General features: G+C 52.2%; 1 protein-coding gene across 2 annotated transcripts in view; it reads left to right on the top strand.

The window, feature by feature from the left end:
* Positions 1 to 25,673, top strand: part of DEPDC5 (DEP domain containing 5, GATOR1 subcomplex subunit) — a 58,927-nt gene that overhangs the window by 22,387 nt on the left and 10,867 nt on the right. Inside the window, exons 18-32 of one of the 2 annotated variants that reach the window (XM_063144062.1) lie at positions 91 to 160; positions 545 to 578; positions 2,457 to 2,577; positions 3,683 to 3,903; positions 5,344 to 5,550; positions 7,601 to 7,736; positions 9,134 to 9,231; positions 9,922 to 9,987; positions 14,903 to 15,059; positions 15,849 to 16,009; positions 16,692 to 16,809; positions 17,142 to 17,309; positions 19,613 to 19,832; positions 20,629 to 20,765; positions 23,341 to 23,449. In XM_063144062.1, the coding sequence (XP_063000132.1) occupies positions 91 to 160; positions 545 to 578; positions 2,457 to 2,577; positions 3,683 to 3,903; positions 5,344 to 5,550; positions 7,601 to 7,736; positions 9,134 to 9,231; positions 9,922 to 9,987; positions 14,903 to 15,059; positions 15,849 to 16,009; positions 16,692 to 16,809; positions 17,142 to 17,309; positions 19,613 to 19,832; positions 20,629 to 20,765; positions 23,341 to 23,449 (2,023 nt within the window). Of the gene's footprint in view, positions 1 to 90; positions 161 to 544; positions 579 to 2,456; positions 2,578 to 3,679; positions 3,904 to 5,343; positions 5,551 to 7,600; positions 7,737 to 9,133; positions 9,232 to 9,921; positions 9,988 to 14,875; positions 15,060 to 15,848; positions 16,010 to 16,691; positions 16,810 to 17,141; positions 17,310 to 19,612; positions 19,833 to 20,628; positions 20,766 to 23,340; positions 23,450 to 25,673 lie in introns of both variants that reach the window. The other variant, XM_063144061.1, reaches the window with a different exon arrangement.

The raw sequence follows: 25,673 nt of genomic DNA, 5'->3' as shown, positions 1-25,673 counted from the left end.
TCTGGTCCTGTCTCATCTGTTCTCAGTCCCCAACTGTGAAAACCCCCTGGCCTTAAACATGGTCTTTCCACTGTCCTCTTCTTTTTTCAGTTTCTACACCTCCAAAAACCAGCTCCAGTGTAACAGCTTCACTCCACGGATCAAACTGGCAGCCCGGAAAGTAAGCAGCCTGCTAAAGCACCTTTCCCTTGGCTCTCCTTCCCTCCCCCCCCACCCCCCCCACCCCCCAGTCCTAAAGGACAGCTGCACTAGTTCGGTTTTGGGACAGGGGCGCCTCAGCCAGCAGGATTCATCTCTGCTTGCCTACTTCGATTGATGCATGGAATTGGGAGTTGCTTCTCTATAAAAAAAAATACACTCATTGAAACATACACATGAAAACATCATCCAGTCATCCTCTTCTGCATGCCAGATGAATTGTCAAAATATTGTTTGTGAGTTCCTTCTCCAGAGCAGTGCGGGAACAGTTCTGCTGCCCAAACTAACTTGTGTGTTTCTGACGCTTCCCCCTCCTTTGCTGTGTTTTTGTGGACTTGGATTCCAGCTGCAGAGTGAAAAAGGAAAAAGCAGGGATTCTTGTGAGTAATCCTTCCGCATTATTTTAATTGTTTGTTTGAGGGGACAACTTTCACAGTTGCTGTACTGAAAGAAATTAATCGTTGTGCAAAGAGTTCAGGAGATGTACAACCAGGAGGAGGAATAAACCAGAATCCAGTTTCACCTTAGCAGATTATTTATTTATTTATATAGTACCAACAATGTACTTGGTGCTGTACAAAATATACAAATAAAACAGCGATACCCTCCCTAGAGGCTTACAACCTTAAAATCACATTAAAACGTATGAAGGGGGAAAGGGGTTCACAAAACAGAAATAAGAGAATAATCATAGTAATAAGAACAGTAAATCAAGCTAAAATACCAAAAGCTGTTGAAAACAAATGAGTTTTCAAATGTGTTTTAAAATCTACAATGGAACTCGTGGTACGTAGTTGCTCTGGAAGAGCATTCCAAGCAAACGGGGCAGCCAGAGAGAACGGGCGAAGCCGGGCAAGAGAGAGAGAGACTCTTGGGTGGGAGAGCGACGTAACGGTTGAAGAACGGAGGGTACGAGGGGGATGGTAGAGTGAAATGAGAGAAGAAAGATAAGGAGGTGCAAGAGCATGACACGCTTTGAATGTCAGCAAAAGAAGCTTATACTGAATTCTATATGGGATCAGAAGCCAATGAAGAGATTTCATCAAAGGAGAAACATGGTCAAAACGACGAGCCAAGAAAATAATCTTGGCTGCAGAATGGTGAAGAGAGACCAAAGAGGAGAGATGAGCAGAAGGAAGACCAGTCAAAAGAAGATTACAAAAGTCCAAACGGGAGATAACCAAAGCATGGACAAGGGTCTTAGCAGAAGATTCAGATAAGAACGGATGGATCCTAGCAATGTTATATAGGAAAAATCGGCAGGACTTGGCTACAGCCTCGATATGTGAGGAGAAAGAAAGTGAAGAACCAAAAATGAAGCCAAGACTATGAGCTTCTTCCACCGGATAAAGTGTGACATTATTAACAGTAACAAAGAATGAAGAGCGAGGGGACGGTTTGGGAGGGAAGACAAGCAAAACTGTTTTTGCCGTGTTTAGTTTTAAGCGACGCTGAAGCATCCAGGCTGAGATATCAGACAAACAGGCTGAGATCCTAGCCTGAACATCAGAAGAAAGTTCGGGAGACGAGAAATACAATTGTGTATCGTCTGCATACAGGTGATATTGGAGGCCACGAGAATGAAGATTCTGGGTTTGTCATTAGGTGTGAACCAGGAGTCATGATTTCAAAGGGAACCTAGTTGATTGCTAAAACAACCACCAACCACGAGTTGTTTTGCTGGCTTCTTAAACACCCACTGCCACTGCCGCCGCCACTGGGTCTGCATGTGTCTCTGGTGCTAGCTTTTGTCTCTCACAGGCAGGCTGCAGCCTGGCCATGTGGCCCATCATAGCATGAGGAGCATTAGAAAAGCCCTGTGGCTGGATCAGACCAAGGGCCTGTCTGGTCCAGCATTCTGTTCGCACAGTGGCCACCCAGCTGCCTGTGAGAAGACCCCTGCGGTAGCACCCTCCTGCTGGTCTACCCTGGCAACAGATGCACCCAGGCCTACTGCCTCTGATACTGGAGGCAGCAGGTAACCATCACGGCTAATAGCCATCGATAGCCTTATCCTCCAATCCCCTTTTAAAGCCAACCAAGTCGGTGGCCGTCGCTACCTCCTTTGGTAGCAAATTCCGTAACTTAACCGTGAGCTCTTAGATAGAAATTCTTCATCCTGTTACTGCTGCCTGAGCTTCCTTTGGAGCCAGTGCCTGCTTGTCCCTGGTCAGAGCTGGAACTGCTAATTTGCCCAGAGGCTTGGACCCAGTGCTTGAATGATGCTTCAGAAATTGCACTGTGCTGTTGTGTTTCAGCTTTGGCAGCACCTAAAGAAACCGAGAATGCTCTCCCCATTCAAGTGGATTACGATGGGTACGATGCCCAAGTTTTCCGTCTGCCTGGACCATCCAGAGCCCAGCGTTGTATCACCTTCAGGTAAACAAGTTTGCATTGGAAGTGAGACAGGTGTAAAGACACACAGGTTGACTTGGGATAAACATAAAATCACTTCTGCAAAGTAGCGAGTATTTTGCGCGTGCCCACGTCTTCCTCCTGCTGATACCCCATTTTCTCCCACTCCGTGCCCCCCTCTCTTTCCTGACCTCTGCACCATCCCCTTCCCACCCACCCCTGGTTGCTCATTTCTTGGTCCTCGTCGCTTCCCCCCCCCTTTCCCACTCCATCTCCATACCTGTGTGGGTAAACGTTGGGCAGTGCTTTTGGGGGTTTCTAGCGGCCGCTGTCCGAGGACGGGAGCTGAACGGCTCCCATACGAAAGTACCACTGCTCATTCGGGTGAGGACATCTGGGCAGGTGAAGGGGCGGCGAGAACCTCGCAGGCATTGGGGGCAGCATGAGCCCCGGTGGTCCTCAGCCTGCAGGCTCCTTCTCCTTCTCCACAGGCAGCGGATGAGGGTGGGAGCTGCCACTCTCGGCCTCAGGACAAGTCACGTGTCCCTGTTACATCTGAGCTGGGAGAGCTCTGGTGGGTTCTAATCAAAGCTAGTTTAAAAAACAACAACGCGGGACCAAAACTCCCTGATTATTGGCAAATAACTGGTTAGAACCAATGAAATTTGGGTTTGTTGTCAAAAGAACATAGAAGCTTTCACTGTTTTTTCACATGTGCAGGAGGGAATGTGGGTTGTGTGATTTGTGTGACCTGGGCCATTGAGTTGCCATGTCTTAAAACTTCTATAATTATTCCAGTAAAAATAATTTCCAAGTAAAGCTTTGACTTTGTTGGAGTCAGATTTAAACCATATTGTATAAGTAGGCTTTATTGATTTCCCTCCTCAATCAAATATAAGTTCAAGTAGATTTGGCTGCTGGAGAAACTTCTTAGAAGTACTCAAATAAAAACCCCACCATCTTACCCTCCTGGAGATTTTGTTTTAGTCTCTTGTAAAAGGGTTATTCGCCAGCGGAATGTACCTGCCTGCGTGGTGAGCAGCCCCAGCCCTTCCTAGCATGCGGCGTTTGCAGCAGCTGGGTCTTTCTGCCCTGACGGAGCCGCTTCCTGTGCCCCCCCCCCCAGCAGGTCTGTTCGAGAAAGAGACGGCAGCCGCCCCCGGAAAAGCTCCAGCTCCTACGACGTCTCCTGCAGCCCTTCCCTGCCGGGCCGCCCTCTGCCCCCTGAGGAGGTGAGGAGCCAGGCTTCGGACGACAGCTCCCTGGGCAAGATCTCCAATATCCTGATGATCCCGCGCCCACACCTGCACTACGAAGTCAGCAGCTCATTGGGCTACACCAGCACCCGAGGTCAGCAGAGGCGCTGGGGAGTGAAGGGGGCTTGGGTGTGTTGTTCTTTTGCCGGGAAGGCGGGGGGCGGGGAGGATAGCTCACACTTTACCAACGATTATTATTACACCTCCCCCAGCTCCCTTTCTCAGGTAAGACAAAATAACTGCAGATAACGGGGCATTCCATCTAAAAGGATGCTGAGAGCGCCTCCTCCCTCTGCTTGGCCGTCACGCACACTATAAATGACTGTGCCCCCCCCCCTCCAACAGGGGACAAGGCCCCAATGCCATCTCAGCGGTCTTAGAACCGGCCTTGCGCATTACTTTCACTCATCCAGAGATGTCACTGGGTTTGGACACAGGTGGACCGTCTTCTTATGGGGTTGGGGGAGGCTGCTCCTGCCTCCGGAGGCAAGGGAGGGGGCCGTTGGTTTCCTGTGTTCTCCTCCCCACCCCCACCGGGCCTTTGCTGCTGCCGCCGCCTCTGCCTTCCGCTCCTCCTGCCCTGCGGAGATTTCGCTGCCTTCTTAAGCCAAGCTCCCGTCACAGCCTTGCCCCTCGGCTCCTGCCCCTTCACAGTTTCTCCTTCAGACGCCGCCGTCACCTTGGCTCATTACAGCCTTTCCTTAATCCCCCACTCGCCTTGGGGTGTCCTTGCTCTCGTTCTGTCTCCTGCAAGTATCAGCAGGTGCAGCTGATGCCCTCCTTCTCTGCCCTCCTTACTAGATTCTGTAACGGGATCGGCTCAGTCCCTTGGGAGCCCCACAGATACGCCAAGGAAAATTTCCGGCCTCCTTCCCCGGTGGCCTTGCAGTCTTACAAGAGCTTTTTTTGGGTTCTTCTTTTAACAATGTCCCCTTGAAGCCCAGAGCGCTCCACTATTAGGTAAGGAGTTGCACCTTGATACGGAGAGATTTGGGTTCATTTTGATCTCTGCTAGGTGACCCTGAGCAGGTAATCCTCTCCCAGCATCAGGTACCACAGACCCCACAGGATGGCAAAGCACTGAAGGTCATAAAGTCCTTAAGCAGTATGTCAACGTCCTCATTAGTAACAACAGTAACTGCGGTGCTGCACTAGAACTCTCCTGGGTCCCATGAGCCTAAATTTCTAGCCCCAAACTTCAGCGCTTGGCAGACCACCCTTTTCCTCGCTCTGCTGTGATGGCAGGGCAAAGGCAGTTGGGGTGTCTGAGTCCAAAAACCCAGCTAGCAGGTGTGTGTGCGTGTGTGTGTGTGTGTGTGTGTGTCCCCCGCTTAACGGGGCGCAGTCTGCTGGGGAGTTGCTCTGCGCAAGCCTTGTTGGCCGGGACGGGCGCTGCGCCAAAGCCACACCCGGGGCTCAGGGAGTTCTCCCATTCTGGCACCCCAGATCTCGAGACTGAGGCTACTGCTCCACCCTGCCTCACAGTAGGGCCGGCACGGTGAATTCCTCTTGACGCAAAGCTTTTGCTTCACAGATGCCCTTGAGAACATGTTGGAGTCTCAGCAGCGCGACTCCAGTGCGCCCGGAAGATTCCATGTCGGCAGCGCTGAGTCGATGCTGCATATCCGTTCCGCGGGGGGGTACACGCCCCAGCGAGCGCTCATCAACCCTTTCGCTCCCTCCCGGATGCCCATGAAGCTCACATCCAACCGGAGGCGCTGGATGCACACTTTCCCCGTGGGTGAGCAGCCCCCTCCCCTCCCCTCCCCCTCGTTCGGTCTTGGCTCGGCTTATTGTTGCCCTTCTCTTGTCGCTGGGTGACGTCTTTAACTTCAGGTCCTCGTTTCTCCTTTCCCGTGTTGGTGCTTCTGCCATCCCTAGATGCTGGCTCAGCTCAGGCCACACATTAGTCAACGCAGTGTGAAAACTCCACTCAACGGCTGAGTTCTTAGGAGGCAAGTCCTCCCCACACAGCATGTTCTAACTCCACCGCTACGTGAACGTGGGCTACCGTGGAGTTGAGAACAATCCGTCGCAACGTTTGACAGCTCCTCCACCCTCTCTTCTCCCCCAGGCCTCCCGATGGTATCCCATCAGCCACTGCGGCTCTCCTGGAGGGGCACTCGCTCCTTTCGCCGCTCTTGCCAGGGAACTTTGTAGCCAGTGGGAACAGTCAACTCACCGGAAAACGCCACGGAGCCCTCACACAACAGAACACACGCAACGGTTGTGCAGGAACTCTCCTCTGCACAGCGTGGATGTTCTGCGTGGAGTGTTTTCCAAAAAAACCTCCACCGTTGTATGGAGCTTTCCTGCCAGGCAACACATTTCTCAGCAGTGGTGTAAAAACTTCACCGTGGAGTTCTAAAACCACCACTGAGAAACATGTCTGAACTGAGTGCGTGTGCGTGTGCGTGTGCGTGCGAGACCAATGAAACTTGAGTGTGGGTTTGCTTTTGAGCTTCTTTTGCACCTGTTGCTCTCTGGGACCTATAACTCAGGTGAGCCCAACAAGGCTCCTCAAGCACATGGTCCCAGGTTGAGTCCCTAAAGGGGTCTTGTGTTGTTGGGCCAGAGGAGACTTCTCTCTCCCTCTCTCTCTCTCTCTCTCTCTCTCTCTCTCTCTCTCTGCCTTGGAGAGCAGCTTCCAGTTGGAGCTGACCATACTAGGAAGGGCGGGCTGAGGGCCTGGTGCGAGGCACGTCGGATGCTGTCCTTCCTCCCATGGGGAAGGACTCACGCCGTGAATTGACCTGCTGAGCCCACAGCAGGCCAAACTGCTGCTGGCTGCCGTGTGTTTTCAGTCGTCTCAGGACTCATTTTCACCAGTTCACTTCTCTCTTCATGGCTCAGCAGCCTCTTGAGGCAGAGCGATGGACCTGACAGTGCATCGTGAATCGCCTGTGAATTCAGGACATGTGACGAGCCACAGCGGGCACAAAACGTGGTTTGGAAACCAGCTTCGAACTGGGGTTCCGTCCTGGATCAGGCCAGAGGCCTGTCCGGTCCATCATTTTGTTCCCGCAGCGGCCCTCCAGCTGCCTATGGGAAGCACCCAGGCAGGCCAGGAGCGAACTTTGGCCTTCTCCCAGCCATCCTTCCTAGTAGCCGTTGCTAGCTGTATTCTCCATGAATTTGCCTAATGCCGAGTTTAGGCGGCGCAACCCCCCCCCCCCCACTTGCAAAGGACCCTTGAGACGGGATTGGGAAGCCACCTAGTCATCTTCTGCTTACAGAAGTCGGAAGCAGGCCATGCCAGATGCGATGGTGCAACAGAAGCCTTTTTGGAAATAGGGTTTCAATAAGGAAGGATGGGAAAAGGTTAGGCCTGGCTGTGTGACCCTCCAGATTCAGTATGGGGCCTCTGAGGGGCGTTTGCTGGGGGTGGGGGGCTTTGCCTTCGTGCCCTGCTGCTTGTGGGCTTCCCAGGAGGATCCGGTTGGCTGCTCTAGGAGACGGGGGGCTGGATTGGATGGATTCTTGGTCTGATCTGGCATGTTTAGTCCACACCAGTATTGCAAAAGTTTGTTCCCCTCTAATGAGGTACGGACTTTTGTGTAGCCCCCACCCCACCGCGACTGTTGAACAGGAACAAGGGGTGGCAGATCGGGGAGTGCTGTGCCACTTGTGCCCGCTCCTTGCCCACTTCCAATGGCAGATGGTGAGGGAGAGCGCTGGCCTGCGGGCCCCCCCCCCCACATGGCACGAAGGGTCTTTGCAGCGAGTGGGGAACGATGAGGAGAAATGCCCAGGGCAGAGCAAGTGATCACGAAACGCCTGTGATTGGACAGGTCCTTCTGGGGAAGCCATCCAGATCCACCACCAGACGCGTCAGAACATGGCGGAGATGCAGGGCAGCGGGCAGCGGGACGGGACTCACTCCTCGGCTGAACTGCTGGAGCTCGCCTACCACGAAGCGGCGGGCAGGTGAGGCTGTCCAGAGGCCCCCGCGGAGGCGGCTCTCGTCACGGAAGAGAAGGGGGCAGTGAAGGCGCTCGCAAGCACCTCTTCCACACCACCGCTAAACTGGGATCCCGGCCAAACCTGAGAGACCCTTTTCACAACCCGGGGCTTAGAATGTGTTGACGAGCGCGATCTGAGGCGGTCGTGCATTTGCAGGCTCCCTGGGCAGCCGGCTGCCTTCCCAGGCGCTTTAGATTTGGCCGCTTACTCAGGGGGGTTCTTGTTACTTTGTGCGTGCACAGTCAGTCCTCGGAGTGGGGCCGTTTAGGGTCCTGACCCAGCAGTGAGCAAATCTTGGGAGTGAGGCTGCTCTGAGCCTGCAGGCCGGGCTCAGGTCTGCGCTTTGAGGAACAGATGCGTGGCTGCCCTTTGCATTCTCTCCATTTTCTCTTCCGCTCACTCCCAACTGCCCCTGGGTGCTGAACGTTATGGGGCGGGGAATGAGTCAAATAATTGTGCTGCTGGGAGTCTTAAGTCCCTGCCCACAGAGGGGACTGGCTGTTGCCTCTCTGCAAGAGTCACTGCTTTGGGCTGGCTCCTTCCATACCTTGAAGAGTGTCCCATGCAGAGACACACGGTAGATGGGGGCTCTTCTGAGGGCGGATTATTTTCACTTGTGCAAACTCTCATAAATAATAATAATAATAATAATGCAAAACCCTTTTTGGAGGTGGCAGCCTTCATTCAGCCAGCTTGTGTGCCTCCAGAGTTTTGGAAACGTGGTGCTAATGCATGCTCCGTTTTTAACATAGTCGTCTCTTCACTGTGTTCTTTCTACTCTAATTCTGATGGGCTTCCAAAGACATCAATGTTGTGCACTTTCCTCCTGCACTCGCCACTTGTAACTCACTGTCCTTTACGCCCAGATTGCTGCCTTGTCTTGTCTAATATTTGTCTAGCTACATCTTATTCTTCCTGGAAAATGTTTCTGTAGACTCACTATTTCCCCCCCACACTCTTGATTTTTGATTTCCTGCTATTTCCTTCCCCAGCCCCCCTCCCATTTTGGATCTGCCTTACTTCGGTTGTCTGCCTGTGCAGAGGGTGTGCTTCTGTTTTCATTTTCTGTTCAGTGCCTACTAGGGTTTTTAGGAAGTTTAGAAATACGCAATTATTAACAATAATAAAATAATGGAATTCATTTGAATGGAGAAGCTTTTAAACTGTGATGCTGGAACACGCAACCTTTGACCAGCAGTGGCTCCTTTTTTCTTCCACTAACTTTCTGCCAGCTGAGTTAAGACCCCAAGCCTTTGCCCCCCAGGTACTGGGGTGGGGTAAGGAGACGGGGGGTGAGGGGAGCGCAGCCACCGCCTGCTTTCCCACCGCTAGTGAGTAAAGCCCTCTTGTCTCCCCGCCAGGCACGGCGTTTCTCGGCACCCTGATGACAGCGCTTCCTACTTGAGCTTCAGCGGAATGGAGGATCGCCCTCGCCTGCCGGTTGGCAGCCGCAGCACGGGTGAGAACGGGAGGCCTTTATGAGGGTTGTAAGTGACGGTGGGCCTCTGCCTTCCCCTCCACGAACTGGCATGGCTTCGGATGCTTTTAGCTAGCCTGGTAGAGGAGGTTCCACGGACCTTTGGGCATTATACCCGCTCTTAGGGTTTCCTGGGCATCCCAAATAGAATGGCAGGTGGCACCGGCATGGTCAGTAGCAAAATGGAGGCAGCTCTCCTTGCTGCTTCCAGACTCCTCTTACATCACCACTGCCAGTTCCTTAAAGATGGCCCTTTTGCCTCTTACCTGCGTGGTTGGGGAATGCTCTGTGCGTCTCTCATCCATTCAGAGAGACTTCTGCAAGAGAAATTTGTGTCTTCAGTTTTATTTAGAAATGTCTAACCCACTTTTTTGATCGGGATCCTCATACCACTTAAAAACCACGCCTGTTTCAATGTTCTGCGTCCCTGTGGATTGTGTTAGTGGAGGGGTTCTGTTACCCCCCCTCCCTTTTGGGTCTCCTGCCCCAAGCACCACCAAAATGCCCCCGGTGCTGCCCTCCTCACGCCAGTCTCGGGCCTTAGCTGGCCTGTGGATGCAGGGACTAAAGCTTCTCACCTGGGCTCTGAGGTCTTCCTGTCGCTCAGGCAGTGGGTGCTGCTCACGGAAGCGCTCCGTACTTACAGCAGAGGTTTGTCTCCTCTTCTTGCAGGAGTGAACGTCCGAATCCAAAGCAAGGACTCCTTGGAAAGCCCAGTTTCTAACTCCCTGGACCCGAGTAAGCGCAGTGGTGACGGGGTGGGGAGGAGGTTAGTGTGTGCAGCTGAGGGCCGGAGTGAGAGTGGCTTCCAGGGCTTCCGCTCCTCCAGCGCCCTTTTCTCTCCCTTTGAAGTGGTAAGTTCTCACGTGGGATCCTGCTTTCCTAGGAGCTCTGAGGGGAGGCTGTCACACGCACGGGCGCGTGCTTATCCGGCCACAGGGCTGTCCAGAGCATCCAGGAACGTTGGTCTGGGAATGAGCCACCCTGGCTGGGCTGAAAGCTGTGGGCTCCCTGCGTTGTGCAGCACTTGGGCCTCTGAGTCACACAGGGCTCGAATGTGCTGTGGGGCTCCAACCCCCAGCCTCCTCCCCCCCCCCCCCCCGATTTGAGAGCTTATGCAAATGATGGGCCTGACTCCATCCCATTCCGCTGTCCTCCCGCTGCTAAAAAGGTGCCCGTGAAGAGCCAGGGTGGACGTGTGCCTGGCTCTGTACTTGGGACAGTTCCGTTCCAAGATTAGAGAGGGGGACAGGAAAGCCGAAAGGGGGAGAGGGTGGAACGCGTCGTGTGCATCAGGGCAGTTCGTAAAATGGCTTTTTATAAATACTGCCTGCAGTTGAGACGGTGTCAAAAGAAACTCGCTGTTGCTTGAGGCTTAGGGGGAAGGCTGGAGTGGGCTGGCTTGGAGCAGGCCGTTCGGAGTGGGGAGTGTCGACCTGAGAGAAATGAAATGTATTATCCAGGTTGCTTGATCTCCATATACAGAACTGTAGTATATGCAGTAGGGTTGGAACGTTCTGTTGATTCACCTTTGCCTCAGCTTCAAAAGTTGTCCCAGATTAATCAGAACATGCAATTTTTAAAGTCCTTATTTAAGAAAAAGCCTGCAGGGGGCCGGCTCCATTTCACAGACGGCACCTTCCACCTCCTCCTCTCTCAGGCCTCTTCTACGGTGCTGGTGCCTGCTCTGACCTGTGCCTGCTTCACCTGTATTTAAGTGGGTGGCTGCTCTGGGAAGCATCCTTACGCGTCAGCTTTTAAAATGAAAGTCAAGCTTCTGGCCTTCATGATTACGGAGAGTGTTGGACTGGGAGGCGGGAGATCCAGGTTCTAGTCCCTGCTCGGCCTTGGAAACCCACTGGGTGACTTTGGGCCAGTCACAGCCTCTCAGCCCAACCTACCTCACAGGGTTGTTGTTGTGAGGATAAAATGGAGAAGAGGAGGAGGATTATGTATGAGTTCCTTAAGAGGAAAAAAGGTGGGATATAAATGCAACAACAACAACAACAACAATAATAATAATAATAATAATAATAATAATAGTCTGCAGAAAGGTAAGAAAGCAAAAAGTATGTAAACAGTGCCTTCCTTGAGTCAAATGTGAAGATGAATGCATTCTCTAAACTTTCTGATCCTCTCTCAGATGTTCTCCCAAGACTGTTTACTAACCACAAAAGAAAATGATATAATAAAGTACTACATTAAAACCACATTAAAATTCCATAAAATCTAATAAGTAGAAGAGCAGAATAAAACAAGACATGAGCCTAAAGCCAATGATAGAAATGTAATCAAGTGCAATAACTAAACCAAACCATAAGCAGAGTGAAACAAAATGTATGTGGGCCTCACTCAGAAACGGACATGTTTCAATATGCGCACTGACCATTTGCTGCAAGCGGCTTAGCAGCCTAACCGTGGCTTAGTGTGTTGTCTGAACAGGCCCTAACTGTACCAACTAGCGGGGCCTCTGAAGCTGACCTGAGGGCGTGGGCGGGCTCGTTGGGCTACAAGCGGTCCATCAAATAACCCGGCCCCAAACTATGTCGTACTTTAAAAGTTAAAACTTGCACTTTGAATTGGGCCCGGGAGTGTGTGGGCCGCCATGGCCGTTCGCCATAGTGTGGGAGTGACATGCGCTGAGCAGCTGAATGTGACGCTAGTTCGAGCAAGGGAGCGAGTGCAGCAGCCCAGCTGTGATGAGAGCTAGGCAAAGGCAACTGGAGCCGCGGGCCACCAGCCCAAGACAGAGCTGCAGCTGATCGATTGGCCTCCATGGGTGAAAGCCCCCCCCCCCCCGCCCCGGCTCCTTCGGCCTCCTGCGCTTCGACAGAGAGAGCCACAGGCCCAGGAGCCCGTGGGCCCTTCACTTCTTACTTAATTTAGTCCCACTGTCTGTGTAAATGGCCGTTGTTTGGAAATTAATTTTAAGGCCTCTAAAATCCAGTTTTACTATGCCCTCTAGCGAACCGTAACATGCACAGAATTCCATGTGGATAGATTAGGATACTGTTGTTTTTAAATGGATATTGTCTGTTCTTGTATGTGTTTTATGGTTTAAAATTTTGTAGATTTCTTTTTAATGTCCACTGTTTTTAACTTTTGTAAACCGCCCAGAGAGCTTCGGCTATGGGGTGGTATATAAATGTGAATAATAATAATAATAATAACAACAACAACAACAACAACAACAACAATAATTCCCTCCATGGTGTGAAAACTCTGTGGTTATTCCCACCCCCTGGGTCCTTCTGTTCAATAAGTTGCCAACCCATAGTAAAGCCCCCACCCTGTTCTCCTAGGGGTTCTAAACTTACTTAGGAGTTTTGATGAGGGACTTTTTGTCCAAGAGTTTTTGAAAAATCTAAGTATATATGGTGTCTGTCAGATTATCCCCAGCTACGTGTTGATAATTCCAAAGGATCCTAAAAGGTGGGTGAGGGAGGACCCTTTGCGGAAGCCTGCAGTTCCTGCCTTCGCAAGGCTTTTTCCTTCCTCTCGTTCTTGCTTTAATAGCGCTTTCCACCTGGGGCAGAAGTTAAGCTAATGGGCTGCAATTTCCTAGTTCTCCCTGTCGCTTGCTCCCCTCTCCCAATTTTGTTTTAAAAACTAATGTTGCCTTCTGGTCCTGTGGCAAAGTTGCATGTTCATGTTAGGGAATCGGCCACTTCATGTTTGAGTTCCTTAAGAATTCTTGGGCGTCTGTCATCCAGACTTCGTTCCTTGTTAATGTTTAGTTTGGCCATTAGTGTCAGAACTCTACTTTCCTCGCTTCCGTTTGACTACGTTCCTCAGCTGCCCTCTCTGCATGGAGATGAGCTTATCGTTCGTAGTTTGGAAAGACAGAGAAGTAGGGTACCCCGCCCCCGCCCCCCTCGCCTCCCCCTTTGGCACAGGCTGCATGTAGCACTGGAGTGTTGCTCTTGCCGTGTGACGAGGGCACTTCCAAAGGCAACGCCTTGCTCTCTGCCGGCTCCTTGGAGCAGCACGCCTCACCTGCTCCTGGGATTGTAAAAGGAGGCCTCTCCCTTCTGCCTGGACGTGCCCTCTTTGCTAAGCCCCCTGCAGCGATCAAGGGCGGAGGCACTTGTGGTTAGAGCACGCGCCGAGAGCGCCTGATGGGGCCCTGCCTTGGGACCAGACTGCAGGCCGTGCTTATGGCTCTGCGGTGACGGCCAGGAGTCTCAAGCCAGCCTGCCTGCCTTTTAGAAGATGGTCTTTCTTCCCGTAATTGGGTTTCCATGTCCACCTGGAACAAGCAGGCGGCCGCCTTCTGTGCTGCTCAAGATATCCCTCCAAGCTAAAAATCCGTTTTGGAAGCCAGTGTTGGGCCCCAGGGCTTAAGCTGAAGCAGGGATCTGCTCTCGTGGGGCTTAACCTTGGAACAGGTGGCGAACTGATAAAGGGGAGTGTGTCTTTGAGCATGTGATGCGTGCCTTCCGACAGTAGTGGGAGGGCAGCCCACCCACGGACAGCTTGACAATTGGTCAGGTGTAGTTCCAAGACGCCATGCAACATACAGATGGCAAGAGTTGAGCCCCAGCACCTTTTGCAAGAGGTCAGGGGACGCCCTCCATGGGTTGCTTGCTGCTTTGCCAAGAGGAAACAAAGGGTGTCCGCCCACCCCGCTTTCTGGCAAGCTTGGAGCCTTGAAAATTCCTTTTCTTTTACAGCAGTGGGGCAACGGGTCTTGTGGATTGCCTTCTCCTGCCTGTGCCAACTAGCTAGCCTGAAAGGGGCAGACTGCCTCCCCGCCCCTCTCTCTCTCACACACACTCACTCACTCACTCACTCACTCGTGTTGGGAAGAGGGCCTACAGCTGGGAGGGAGGGAGGGAGTGGTCTTGATCCCACGCCAAATGGAGCCTCTGCGCCTCTTGCCGTGCAAAGGAGCTGCCCTCTGCTCTGATATAGGGAGCTCCTTTTGGGGAGTCCGGCTCCTGTCACCCCAGCAAGACCCCTCCCCTCTCCCCCTTATTACCCCCCTTCCCCTCCCCCCGCGTTTCACCCCCTTTCTTTCTCTTTACAACCCTGACAATGTCCGCCTTTCCGTCTCGCTGCTGCTGGTGGTGCTGGTGGTGCGCGCTCTCCTGCTCCACACGGGCCGGTCTCTTCCGCTGTTCCTGCCCCCTCCCCTGCTTCTCTGCCACTCCTGCAGGAGGAGGGCCGGACTTAATTCTCTGGCCTGGGCTTGAAATACAGGTGTCGTCCTTGTTAATCTCCGTGCGCTTTATAATGGTGTTAATTCCCAAGCTGTATTGGCTTAAATCAACAGGCAATAGAACCGTATTAACTTTTTAAATCCCAGTTGCATGATGGGAGAGTGAGTTGGCATGGGCACTGCGTTGTTTAACAAACTCTGTCTTTCTTTCCCCCCTCCCTCCTTCTCCTCTTCCCCCCTCCCTTACTTTCCCATCCTTGGCTCTTCGTTCCCCCACTCCCGCCCCACACGCCTCTTCCTTCCACCTCTTTCCCGTCGGCATCTTCCATGGCCCCTTCCTCCTGCTCCTCCTCCTGCTCCTGCTTTGTCTTCTCTCCCTCCCACCCTCCTTCTTTGCTCCTGGTCCATCCCCACCCTCGCCCCCACCCCTTGGATTGCCTTCCGCCCTATGATGAAACGAGGCAGTTCTGACGCTGTCTGCTCCCCCCGTAGTGCCAGGCTTCTGTTGTACAGTTGGGGTGGACTGGAAGTCTCTCACCACTCCGGCATGCCTCCCCCTCACCACGGATTACTTCCCGGATCGCCAGAGCCTGCAGAATGACTACACCGAAGGTTGCTATGATCTGCTTCCGGAAGCTGATCTGGACAGGTGTGTGTGTGTGCGCGCCTCCCTCCCCCCCTCCCTCCCCCCCCTCCCTCACGCATGTAGGCAGCCCCGCAGTCGGGAGGAAAGCTGTTACGAGCGGCCAGGTGCTCTGGGCCTGGCTCCCACCAGGGAGCAGGAGACCTCTGGGCAGCTGAGAGCCGTCGAGCGGAAGGAGTGTCCAGGAGCTGGGTCAGAGGGGGGAGCTAGGTACAGGGTGAGGGGGCCGGGGAGTTTTCCAGGACACTTGGGCACAGGGCTGGCATCGCTGGTCAGCATGGTAGGGCACCTGCCGAGGGGCCAGACCGCAGTGGCTCCTCCTCTTCACCTCAGCCCCCTGCTTGTTCACCTGCCTGCCATTCTGGCCCAGGCCATGATGGTGGTGGTGAGGAGGAGGAGGAGGAGCCCCAGATGACTCACTGAGGGAGGGGGCCCATTGAGGATCTCTTCCCAAAGCCCCCCCCCCAAAAAAAAGCCCTTGGAGCCAGCCTTCCGCTGGCAGGGTGGGGTGGAATTACAAGGGCGCCCTGGCTTCCCTGTGCTGCACTGAACTCTTCCTCCGGTGGCCGGAGCCCACCCTGGAGCGTCCCGGTAGAGCAGGGCGCAGGCACCCCGGCCCAGACGTTCACAGCATGGCATCGCAGAGGTGCCAGCCCACCTTGCTCCTCCCTGGGCATGGTGTGGTGAACTCGGGCCTCCTCTTGCCTGGTCTTCCTGGCACCTCCCTTTGGAGCGGTGGGGGTGAGCGGAGGGTGTGTGGGGCTGCCCGTGGTGACTCCCCCTCCCCCTCCCCAGGAGGGACGAGGAGGGCGTGCAGATGACGGCCCAGCAGGTGTTTGAGGAGTTCATCTGCCAGCGCCTCATGCAGGGCTACCAGCTCATTGTGCAGAGCAAGCCGCAGAAGCCGGCAGCAGCCGCCCAGCCCCCTCTCAGCAGCAGCCCCTTGTACAGCCGAGGTGAGCAGCCCAGACCCTCCCTTTCTGCCTCTCCAGGGCCCTGGGAAGGGGAGCTGGGGGGGCCCTCCCGTCCCCTTTTGCCATTGCTTTTAGACATGGTTGTTAGTTTTGCCTTTGCCATTTTATGTAGCCATATTATATTACGGGGAGAGAGCAGGACTGGAATCTTTATCCCTGACGTGCTAGATTTCTTCTTGCAGGCATGGTTTTATTTATTTGTTTATTTGTTTTTAACATGGGAAGCACCAACATTGGTCTCCCTCGACTGCAGTCTGGAGTGGTACAGTCTATCCAGCTCCCTCATTCGACTGCATGTGTATGCCAGTCCCGCCCCTTTTGGTGCGAAGTCCCGCCTGCTTCACACATCCAGGTGATGGGTAGGGTGATCTAGGGAGGAACCCTGTGCCCCCCACCCCCACCCCCCCAATGCTCTTGTGAGGCTCCCATCTTTTCATGCGTCTTGGTGGAGCCTGCCTGCCTGCCTGCCGCTTGAGGCCGCCGCCGCCTCTTGCTCAAGATATGGAGTGGAAATGAAGGGTCTTGCCGACAACTGTACAGAAGATGCTTGGAGGGCAGTTCATGGATTGAAATCCAGGCCCTTCTCGGCACTTCGGGCGTGGTTTGGTGATGCCGTGGGCCTCCTTCCTTGGGCAAGCATTGTCGATGTGTGTTCTGTCACTAGGTCTTGTGTCACGAAATCGACCCGAGGAGGAAGATCAGCACTGGCTGAGCATGGGACGGACCTTCCATAAAGTGGTTTTGAAGGACAAAATCATTACCGTCACTCGGTATTTGCCTAAGTGAGTATCTTTCCCGAGCGCTAAATGGACTCGTTCTGGGCACTTGTGAACTGCTTCTCCTTCCTGCGGGGCGCTGGGTTTCATATCCCAGGTGGAACCAGCAGGCCCTATGTGGCTGAGAGTAGCCTGGTGTGCAAAACATTGCGTTTTTCCTTCTCTTGTACATGCGGAGAGTGAGGACGCTGGGAGGTAGACAGGGGTGGGCAGGCTGCCTGCGTAGCCAGTGGCGGGGTGGGCCTCACACGCATGCGCGCTTGCACACTCATTTGGGCCCTATATGGACTAGCCACTTCACTTTATTTTTTTAAGCGTATGGCTCTGATTATGTTTAGGTACCCATATGAATCTGCGCAGATCAACTACACCTACAGTCTGTGCCCGTCCCACTCTGACTCGGAGTTTTTCTCTTGCTGGGTAGAGTTCTCCCACGAGAGGTTAGAGGAATATAAGTGGAATTACCTGGACCAGTATATCTGTTCTGCGGGTTCGGAAGACTTCAGGTAAGCAGGGAGTCCCAGCGCTCTCTTCTTGCCCTGCGGCCTGGCGCTTTTCCACGTTGGCCTGTAGAGGCTCCAGGACGCCGCTGGAGATGTTCCAAGAGCTCGTAGCTCTTTAAAAGGCAACGCCTGCAAAGGGCCCGAGAGGCACGTCGACCAGTCACGTTAGGGAAGGGCTGGGGGAACCACCTGGCATCTCCCATAATCACCCGGAGACGGCATCTGCTATTTAAAATATTGGGATAGCTAAAGGAAGACATGGTTTCCTGTTTTTATCTTTAGAAATAGCCAATAAATTATGCAAAGAATTCAAAACCATGAACAATCAGACTTTTGTTAGCAATGCACTTGATCAGTTAAGCCAAGGAGAATGATTTCTTTTCAAGCTGCCATGCAAAAGGATGTCAGAGATCTGCAGTTTTATTTGTGGGGGGCTTAAGCACAGTCCAAGCCAGAACAGTCAAAGGAGAATTGCATGACTTTCGGATGCGCCACTTTTTTGGACACGGTCAGATGTGAAGTTCTCGGCCATCAGAGAATTAACATCCGTTGAATGTTTACTTAAACTTGCACTTGTTAGCTCAAAGGGCCCTGCTTTCCCAAATGTGTCGTGATCACCTCCATTGGAGCAATGTCTTTGTCACACACGAAGGGAAGGACCGCCGCTCACTGGCGAATGGCCGCCGCTTCTGAGCGTGCTGCAGATGTCAGCTTCCGAGCCTGGAGGCATTGCCAGGGGGCGAGTGATCGGAAAGGCCCTTCTCTGCTCTTGGCCCTGGAGGGCGACCTGCAAGTTGGGCTGGGCAGTTCTGGGGTCAGCGGGCAGATAGTTCCACCCGGCAGAAGGCTGCTTTCTGCGTTTCTGTGAACATGAAGGCCTGGGAAGAAGCTGGGGGAGGAGCCATTAGAAGAGCCCCTGAGGATGTTCTGTGGACTGATGCTTTGTGGCCAACTATCGATGTCTGAAATGCAACCTAAATTAACTGTTTACATGCAACCTCCGTTAGGGTGCTCAGAATGAGCAGAAGATACATTGCAGGAAAAGTGTGGGCAACTCAGAACTTTTTTTTCATGTCTTATGGAAATGGGCCACTGTGCAAAAATTCTGGGACTTGATTATATATAAATGTGGTGAAATCTTGAATTTCTTTTTGCATCCTTCTAAGGTTCTTGCATTTCACTTGCAGAGATTGCATGGGCAGAAAAATGGAAGTAGTTCTAACTCCCATCATAATTAGGATTGGATAAAATAACTTGGGAGGTTATGATCCTAGTTAAACTAACTTGTTGGAGATCTGAAAACGACAGGCTTTTGTAATGGCTTGAGTTTCTGTTTTCCTCCTATATTGATTCTTCAAAAGAATGTGATGAGCTCATTGTGTGTGTTTTTAACACACTTCATTGCTGAGATGGACGTCATTTAAGTTATGTCTGGAACTGCAACGGATGTTTTGCAATCATTATTGGGGTAATTTTTTCTCTCTGGTCCCTGCAATACACTTTGCTTTTGTATAATGCCCATAAACAAATCATTTTTTGTGCTGATTAACTTTTTTTGTGTTATGTATGACATTCCTCTTCTGTATCTGGGTGTCGTAGGGCCGGCCTGTCCTTGGCCCCCAGAGGTACCTGATGCCGGCCCTACGACACCCAGGCCTGGCTAGGGAAAGAGAGGCGTCAGTGACGGCTCTCCTGTGCAGGCAGGGAGTGGGGAAGAGCGGCTGTGAGTGCTGTGGCACAGGCTTGTCAGCAGCCCACTTACCTATGGCGAGTAGAGCATCCTCTCCAGGCAGCCAGGCTGGGGGAGTTCCACCAGAGTTTGGCTGGCTCCTCTCCTAGGGCACCAACGACTGGCGCAGGTACACGTGGGCAGGAGGAAGCGGGGAGAGGTGTGGACGTGTTTGCGGCATTGGTGAACTCTGCTTACTGTGGGCCGTATCCAACTCGCCTGCTGTGCTAGAAGGAACGGCCTGCCAGAGCAACGGGAAGCAGGCGCAGCCCGGGAAATGGGCTGGAACAGCCGCTTCTGGAACGTCGCTCGCAGAAGGGAGACTGACTCGTTCGGGCTCATTTCCTGCGTTGCGCTGACTTCTCGTTCCGCTAGCGGTTGTTCCTGCTTAGTGCCACATGTTTAAGCGCTGGTGGATTGACAGCATTGGGCACTGCCCTGAAACTGAGCTGCGTCAGAGAAGTTGGCATGAGATGAATATTTGCGTGACTATTCAACAGGGAGTAAAAATTTCCTCTTGGCTCTTCCCCCCCTTTTCCCTTGCCTTCCCCCCCCCCCCACGTCCCCCACTGTGCAGCCTCATTGAGTCGCTAAAATTCTGGCGGACGCGTTTCCTGCTGCTGCCAGCCTGCATCAGTGCCACAAAGCGCATCATGGAGGGCGAAGCGCACTGTGACGTGTACGGGGGCAAGGCGCGCTCGGATGAGGAGGAATGGCAGCTCCTGGATGGCTTCATCCGCTTTGTGGAGGGGCTGAACCGCATCCGCAGGCGACACCGATCCGACCGGATGATCCGGGTGAGCCGCTCCCCTGGCGCAACGCTCTGAGTTTGTGGGCGTGTCCTCACACTGCGTAGGACAACCCTGGGTTTGCAACCCAGGGCAGACTAGACACGAGCTGCTGCCCGTCCTGGCTTCCTCATGAGTGCACCTGTGCAATGCCTGGGTCTGTGCCGCTCACACTTCATAGGTCTACAGCTTTTAAAAAAACACCATGGGAAGAGCCACGAATGAAGAGTGTGGCCCCATAAATATAGCGAACAGCAATTCATGTGGAACTAGGGAAGAAAACATTATTTACAGCCACATTCAACCAATATGATTCCGCTGCTGAAGCTAGAGGTGGGGTCTGTGGCGCAGAATGGTGTCTGGATGGAAGAGCAACTGGAGCCACGTATCAGCTGCTCTTAAGTCCCTCGGAAGAAGAACGGGGTGGGGTGAGAATAAATGCCAATGCCTTGCAAGCTAAAATTGCTCTTTGTCAGGGATATAGCTGGAATATCCACCTACAGGAAAGTGATGCATACACCTCAATCAGGGAACATTCAAAGGGTGCATCTGCACTGTCATTCCCTCCTCTTGAATTATCCTGAGAATGGTAGTTCTTGGGTGGATGGGTGCTGAGTGTCCCTAAGAGTGAACTCAGCGCCCTTAATCTGTAATTCCCAGGCTCCCTTGGGAGAAGCCATGACAGCTAAATCGGTATGAAGCCAATTTGCAGTATAGGTGGGCCCAAGTGAGAGTTTCTCGCATCGTCTTTCTCCTCCTGGTGAAAGGCCGCTGACGCTTCCCTTTCCTTCCTTTTCCTGTCTAGAAAGGATCTGCTATGAAAGGCTTGCAGATGGCGGGCCCGCTCTCGGCTCACGCTTTGGAGCCATCCGGGCCTCCCCCTCTTGGCAAGAAGGGGACCTCTGCACTTTCGGCTCTGTTGGAGATGGAAGCCAGTCAAAAGTGAGTTGGAACTGGGGGCCCATCTGGGAGGCCACCTGCAGGGACACCAGGCGTGTGGCGGCGTCTGTCTTTGTGTCATGCGTGTTCTTTTAACAAGGGGACTGGCTCCTCCCAAGGCAAAGCTCTCTATTTCTGGCCCTCCATGGTCCTGGATTTGGGGAGGGGGCAGCCAGGATACAATGAATTGCCTCTTCCATTCCCTGGTTTGTGGCTTTGTGGCCATCTGCCCTCTCACCTAACGGAGGCTAAGAGGTGGGGAGCAGCAGGGCCACGGGCTCCTTGTGCGCCCTCTCCCGCCCTCCTTCCCTTTGTCAGTATTAACCGTGCTGCACGTCACACCTGCACCAAGCCTGCAGCAGTTCGTTTTGAGCCTGGGACTGAAACTGGTTTTCAAGCCCTGCTGAAAGCTAGGTATGGTCAGAGGTAACCTTGATGCAGGCCTGCTACTGTGCTATAAAGAGGAAGAGGAGGGCTGTAAGGCGGGAGCAGGGAGCAGTGGGGCCCACCCCCACGCTTCTGGGCCACGGTTCAGAGGTTGGGAACGTTGCGCTTGTGCTGTGTTGAGGCCACGCCCTGCCGTCCAGTGCAGTTCTGGGCCATTGGAAGTTCCCTTGCAGGCACCAGCTGCTGGGTCCAGTAAGATCTCTGTCTTGGTCTGCTTTTATGCTTTTTATGGTTTAAAATTTTGTATATTGGTTTTTAAATGTTCAATGTTTTTAATCTTTGTAAATCGCCCAGAGAGCTTCAGCTATGGGGTTGTATATACTACTACTACTACTACTACTACTACTACTAATAATAATAATAATAATAATAATAATAATGTAAATAAATTTGTGTTTATTTACTGGCTCCTTTTTATGTCCTGGCATTCTGGTCAGCACCCACGACCAGCCAGGGCAGCATTGCTAGTACTGAGGCCAGGGATTTTGTTGCAACTGAATGCAGAGAGAGGGAGGGGGGGGCTTCCTGGGGTTGGGGTTGGGGATGCTCCTATGCGATGGATTTGTGCTTGCCTAGGAATTGTATGATGTGGGATTTCTGTATTTAGCTAGATCATGGATCAGGTGGTGGGTGACATGTCCCCCATGTCATTTCCCAAGAACAGCAAGTCACCACTAATATTGTAGGTTTACAAAATTCCTGGTTTTAACACAGAGCTTTTAGTTTGAGGACTCTTAAGATTAGGCATGTGTTTTTATCTTTTGCTTCAAAATCTTATGCAGTTTTTACATGATTCAGAATTGATATAAGAGCATTGAATATACCAAACACAAAAGTGGTTGGAGCATAACACATCTCAAAAAGCTTTCTAAGAATCATTTCAGGAGCGTATCTCTTTCAGTATCTTACCAAATTACATTTCTGAACTTGTAGCAAAAAGGAGCAAAGTCACTGTCTTCTCATGAGGACAGATGTGTCCGGAAATGCTTGTGTTTTGCTTTTCATATTTAAATGATTTCCTATGAACTTCTTATGTATCTTTCACAACAAAGAGCGTTTTCTCATAACAATGAGTTATTTTTCCCCAAGTTCCCAGCTTATGATTTTGGAAGTAATATATCTTTGGAAGCAACATATTTACTCTACATGGGCTTCTTATCAAATTTACGGATGACACAAAACTGGGCTTCATTAGAAGAAGCATTGCATCAAAGACGTGGGAAGTCCTGATTCCTCCCTACTCAGCACTAGTGAGGCCACACCTGGAGGGTGGTGTACGATTCTGGGCACCACATTTCCAGAAGGATGTGGGCAGGATGCAGGGACTTGAGGACAGGTGGAAGGAAGTTGGGATGTTCGGTCTGAAGAAAAGGAGACTGTGGGGAGACACGTGAGCAGCGTTCAGGCCCATGAAAGGCTGCCACAGGGAAGATGATCGAGAACTATTTTTCATGGTCACAGAAGTGAAGACCTGAAATAATGGGTATAAGTTACCTAGAAATATAAGGAAAAACTTCCTGGTGGTAAGATCTGTACAACAGTGGCGCAGTCTACCAGCAGAGGTTGTATGTTCTCCATCTCTGGAGGTTTTCAAGAAGAGGCTGGACAGCCACCTCCCATGGATGGTTTAATGTTTAATGCCTCCCAGGCATTGAACAGCATTGAACAACATATGCTAAGTTCGTTTGTTTTTTAATGGACCCCGGATACTGTTGTTTTATACTATTTTTATATTTTTGATGCTTTAAAACTTTGTATACTTTTTAATGTTCACTATTTTTAACTTTGTAAACCGCCCAGAGAGCTTCGGCTATGGGGCGGTATATAAATTTAATAAATAAATAAGTAAATTAGGCTCAGGTTAGTGAAAAGTTATATCGCATCAACGCAAAGCCTTTTGTTAGAATGCCTTGCTAGAATCAAACTAATTCAGACTTAATGTAGGAATACATTTTAATATATCTTTTTTTAAATGAAAGTTATTATGAGAAAAGTAAGCTTATGAGAAATGTGAGGAAGATGACATAGCTACTTATTCAGGATGATTAATTCAGGTAGGCTATTATGCAGATTGGTGCCGGGGCCTTGCAGAGACTTCTGGAGCAAATATTTGCCGCACTTTGTTTCCTAGGTCCCTGGGCGAGGTGCAAGCAGCAGCGCTTGCCGGGAAGAGCTCCGTCCAGTCAGCTGAGAGCAGCAGCGTTGCCATGACGCCCACCTATGTGGACAGCCCACGCAAGGTAAAGACCTCCTGGGCTCTTCTTCAGAGAAATAGACTGAGAGGGTCAAGCACATCAGCACGTGCCTGCATGTGGCTCGCATGGACCATTGGCGAATCGTTGCACGTGAACCCTGGCCTCACTTGGTTCCCGCCAGGCACACTGGTCAGTTGTACTTGCATGGGAAGATCTGGTACAGACCGTGACAACTTGGGTACTGCCTGTTGTGTGTGTGTGTTGTCTTTGGCTCGGGCTTCTTCACAGGTTAACAAAATGACATCTTTTGGGGGGGAGGGACAGCTGGGAGAGCTGCACCCTTGAGTGGTGAGAGGGAGGAGGATGAAACAAGGAGCCCGGAGGGCAAAGAGAAGCGCACGGAGCCTTTCAAAATGCTGAAGATGCTGAAGGGCCTTTGTGTTGGTGGCCCATTGTGACCTTGCCGGCCGCCAACATCTCTGCTTTGAGCGATGGGATAATTAACCAGAGCAACCTTTTAGGCTAGGGCATCCAGTATTTTAAGCTGTTGTGAACATGTAGTCACAATAACTGTTTGCTTGTAATTGCAACATAACACTTCAGAATTTTCAAAGTGCTTCACGTACATTCTCTCAGTGACCCTATGACATAGGTCAGTTTTATTATCGTGGTATTCCAGATACCACAAACACAGAGGAGGGCCAGGAACTCTTCTCGATCATCCCAGAGTGCAGGACATGGAAAAATGGGTTCAAGTTACGGGAAGCCAGATTCTGGCTAGACATCAGAAAAAACTTGCTGACTGTTAGAGCAGTATGACAGTGGAACCAATGAGCTAGAGAGGTTGTGGGCTCTCCCACACGAGATGCATTCAAGAGGCAGCTGGAGAGCCATCTGTCAGGGATGCTTTAGGGTGGATTCCTGCATTGAGCAGGGGGTTGGACTCGATGGCCTTAGAGGCCCCTTCCAACTCTACTATTCTATGATACGGGCTGAGGCTAAAAGGAGCATCACTTGCTTGAGGCTAACTTGCAGGTTGATTACAGATTGGAGACCATGAATGGCCACCAATTGGGATGTCTTTAAAAGGGGATTAGACAAAGTCATGGAGGATCAAGCGATCAATGAGTCCTAGTCAGGGTGTCTTTATTATTATATTGCCTCCAGTATCAGGGGCCGTATCTCTCTGTATGGCATTTGCTGGGGAATACGAGCGAGAGGGTGCTATTGCTCTCCTGTCCTGCTTGTGGGCTTCTTCCAGGCAGCTGGTTGTCCCTGTGGGAACAGAATTCTGGGCTAGAGAGGCCTTTGGTCTGATCCCGCAGGGCCCTTACGCTCTTCTGACATCACGGCACGTGCTCTGTTTTCCCACTGAAAGCGTGGGGCAAGAGAGAGGCTTGATACGTGTGTGCACGAGTGGATTGCTTCAGAACTCAAAGGGGACACAGGCTGGCTGGGAGTTGTCTCTCGTCGTCGTCGTCTCCCCATCTGTAAAATGGACACGAGAGTGACCTGCCTCATGTAAGGTGGCTGTGAAGGGAAATAGGGCCTACGAAGGCGCATGGCATAGCAGAAGGGCCGTAGATCTGTACGAAGGCGGCGGGCGCGTGTGCGTGTGTCTCTCTCTTATTGCAGCTGCTCTTAATATCTTGGCAACAGTACCGTCGAGCAGCCCTTGCAGCTCCTGATTGTGCTTTGGAACAGCTGACACGCTTGCAGGAACAAGGAGGCTGTTCTTTGGGGCCTTTTGCAGGCCTTTCTATTGCTACGCAACCTTTCTAGTTCCTGAAATTAAGATCCCCTCTTGCTTATCCCGGGGTGTGTCCTTTGCATCGTGCTGCAGCATCCCCCGTCCCTTGGTTGCCAGGGTGCGGATCCACGACCCGTCTCTTTAGTGGGATTCTGCCCCCCGTCCCCCCGGTCCCTGCTCCAGGCCGCTCCCTCTTGCACCCTCTTGAGCGGAGGCGTCTGCGCCAGGCTTGCTGCCCCCCTTCGGCTCCTCCCGTAGGTGGTGACCGATCTGCACAATTGTGTGTCTTTCCCCCTCTCGTTCCTGCTGCTGCTGTTTCCTCTGATGCCTCCAGGACGGGACCTTCTTTATGGAGTTTGTTCGAAGCCCACGTGCTGCATCTGTCTTCCAGGCACAGGTCAGTTTGGGCCAGGCCACCGTTTCCCTGGCAACACCACAAAACGCATCGGGGGATTCCTGCGTGGGGACGGGCGACTCTCCGTTGCTTAGGGGAGGGGAAAGGGGAGGACGCAGCCCCTG

This window comes from Elgaria multicarinata, chromosome 18 (assembly GCF_023053635.1).
Source record: "Elgaria multicarinata webbii isolate HBS135686 ecotype San Diego chromosome 18, rElgMul1.1.pri, whole genome shotgun sequence".
NCBI classification, from domain to species: Eukaryota; Metazoa; Chordata; class Lepidosauria; order Squamata; family Anguidae; genus Elgaria; species Elgaria multicarinata.
The sequence above is the reverse complement of the archived record's forward strand: the minus strand, read 5'-3'. Positions and strand labels throughout refer to the sequence as shown.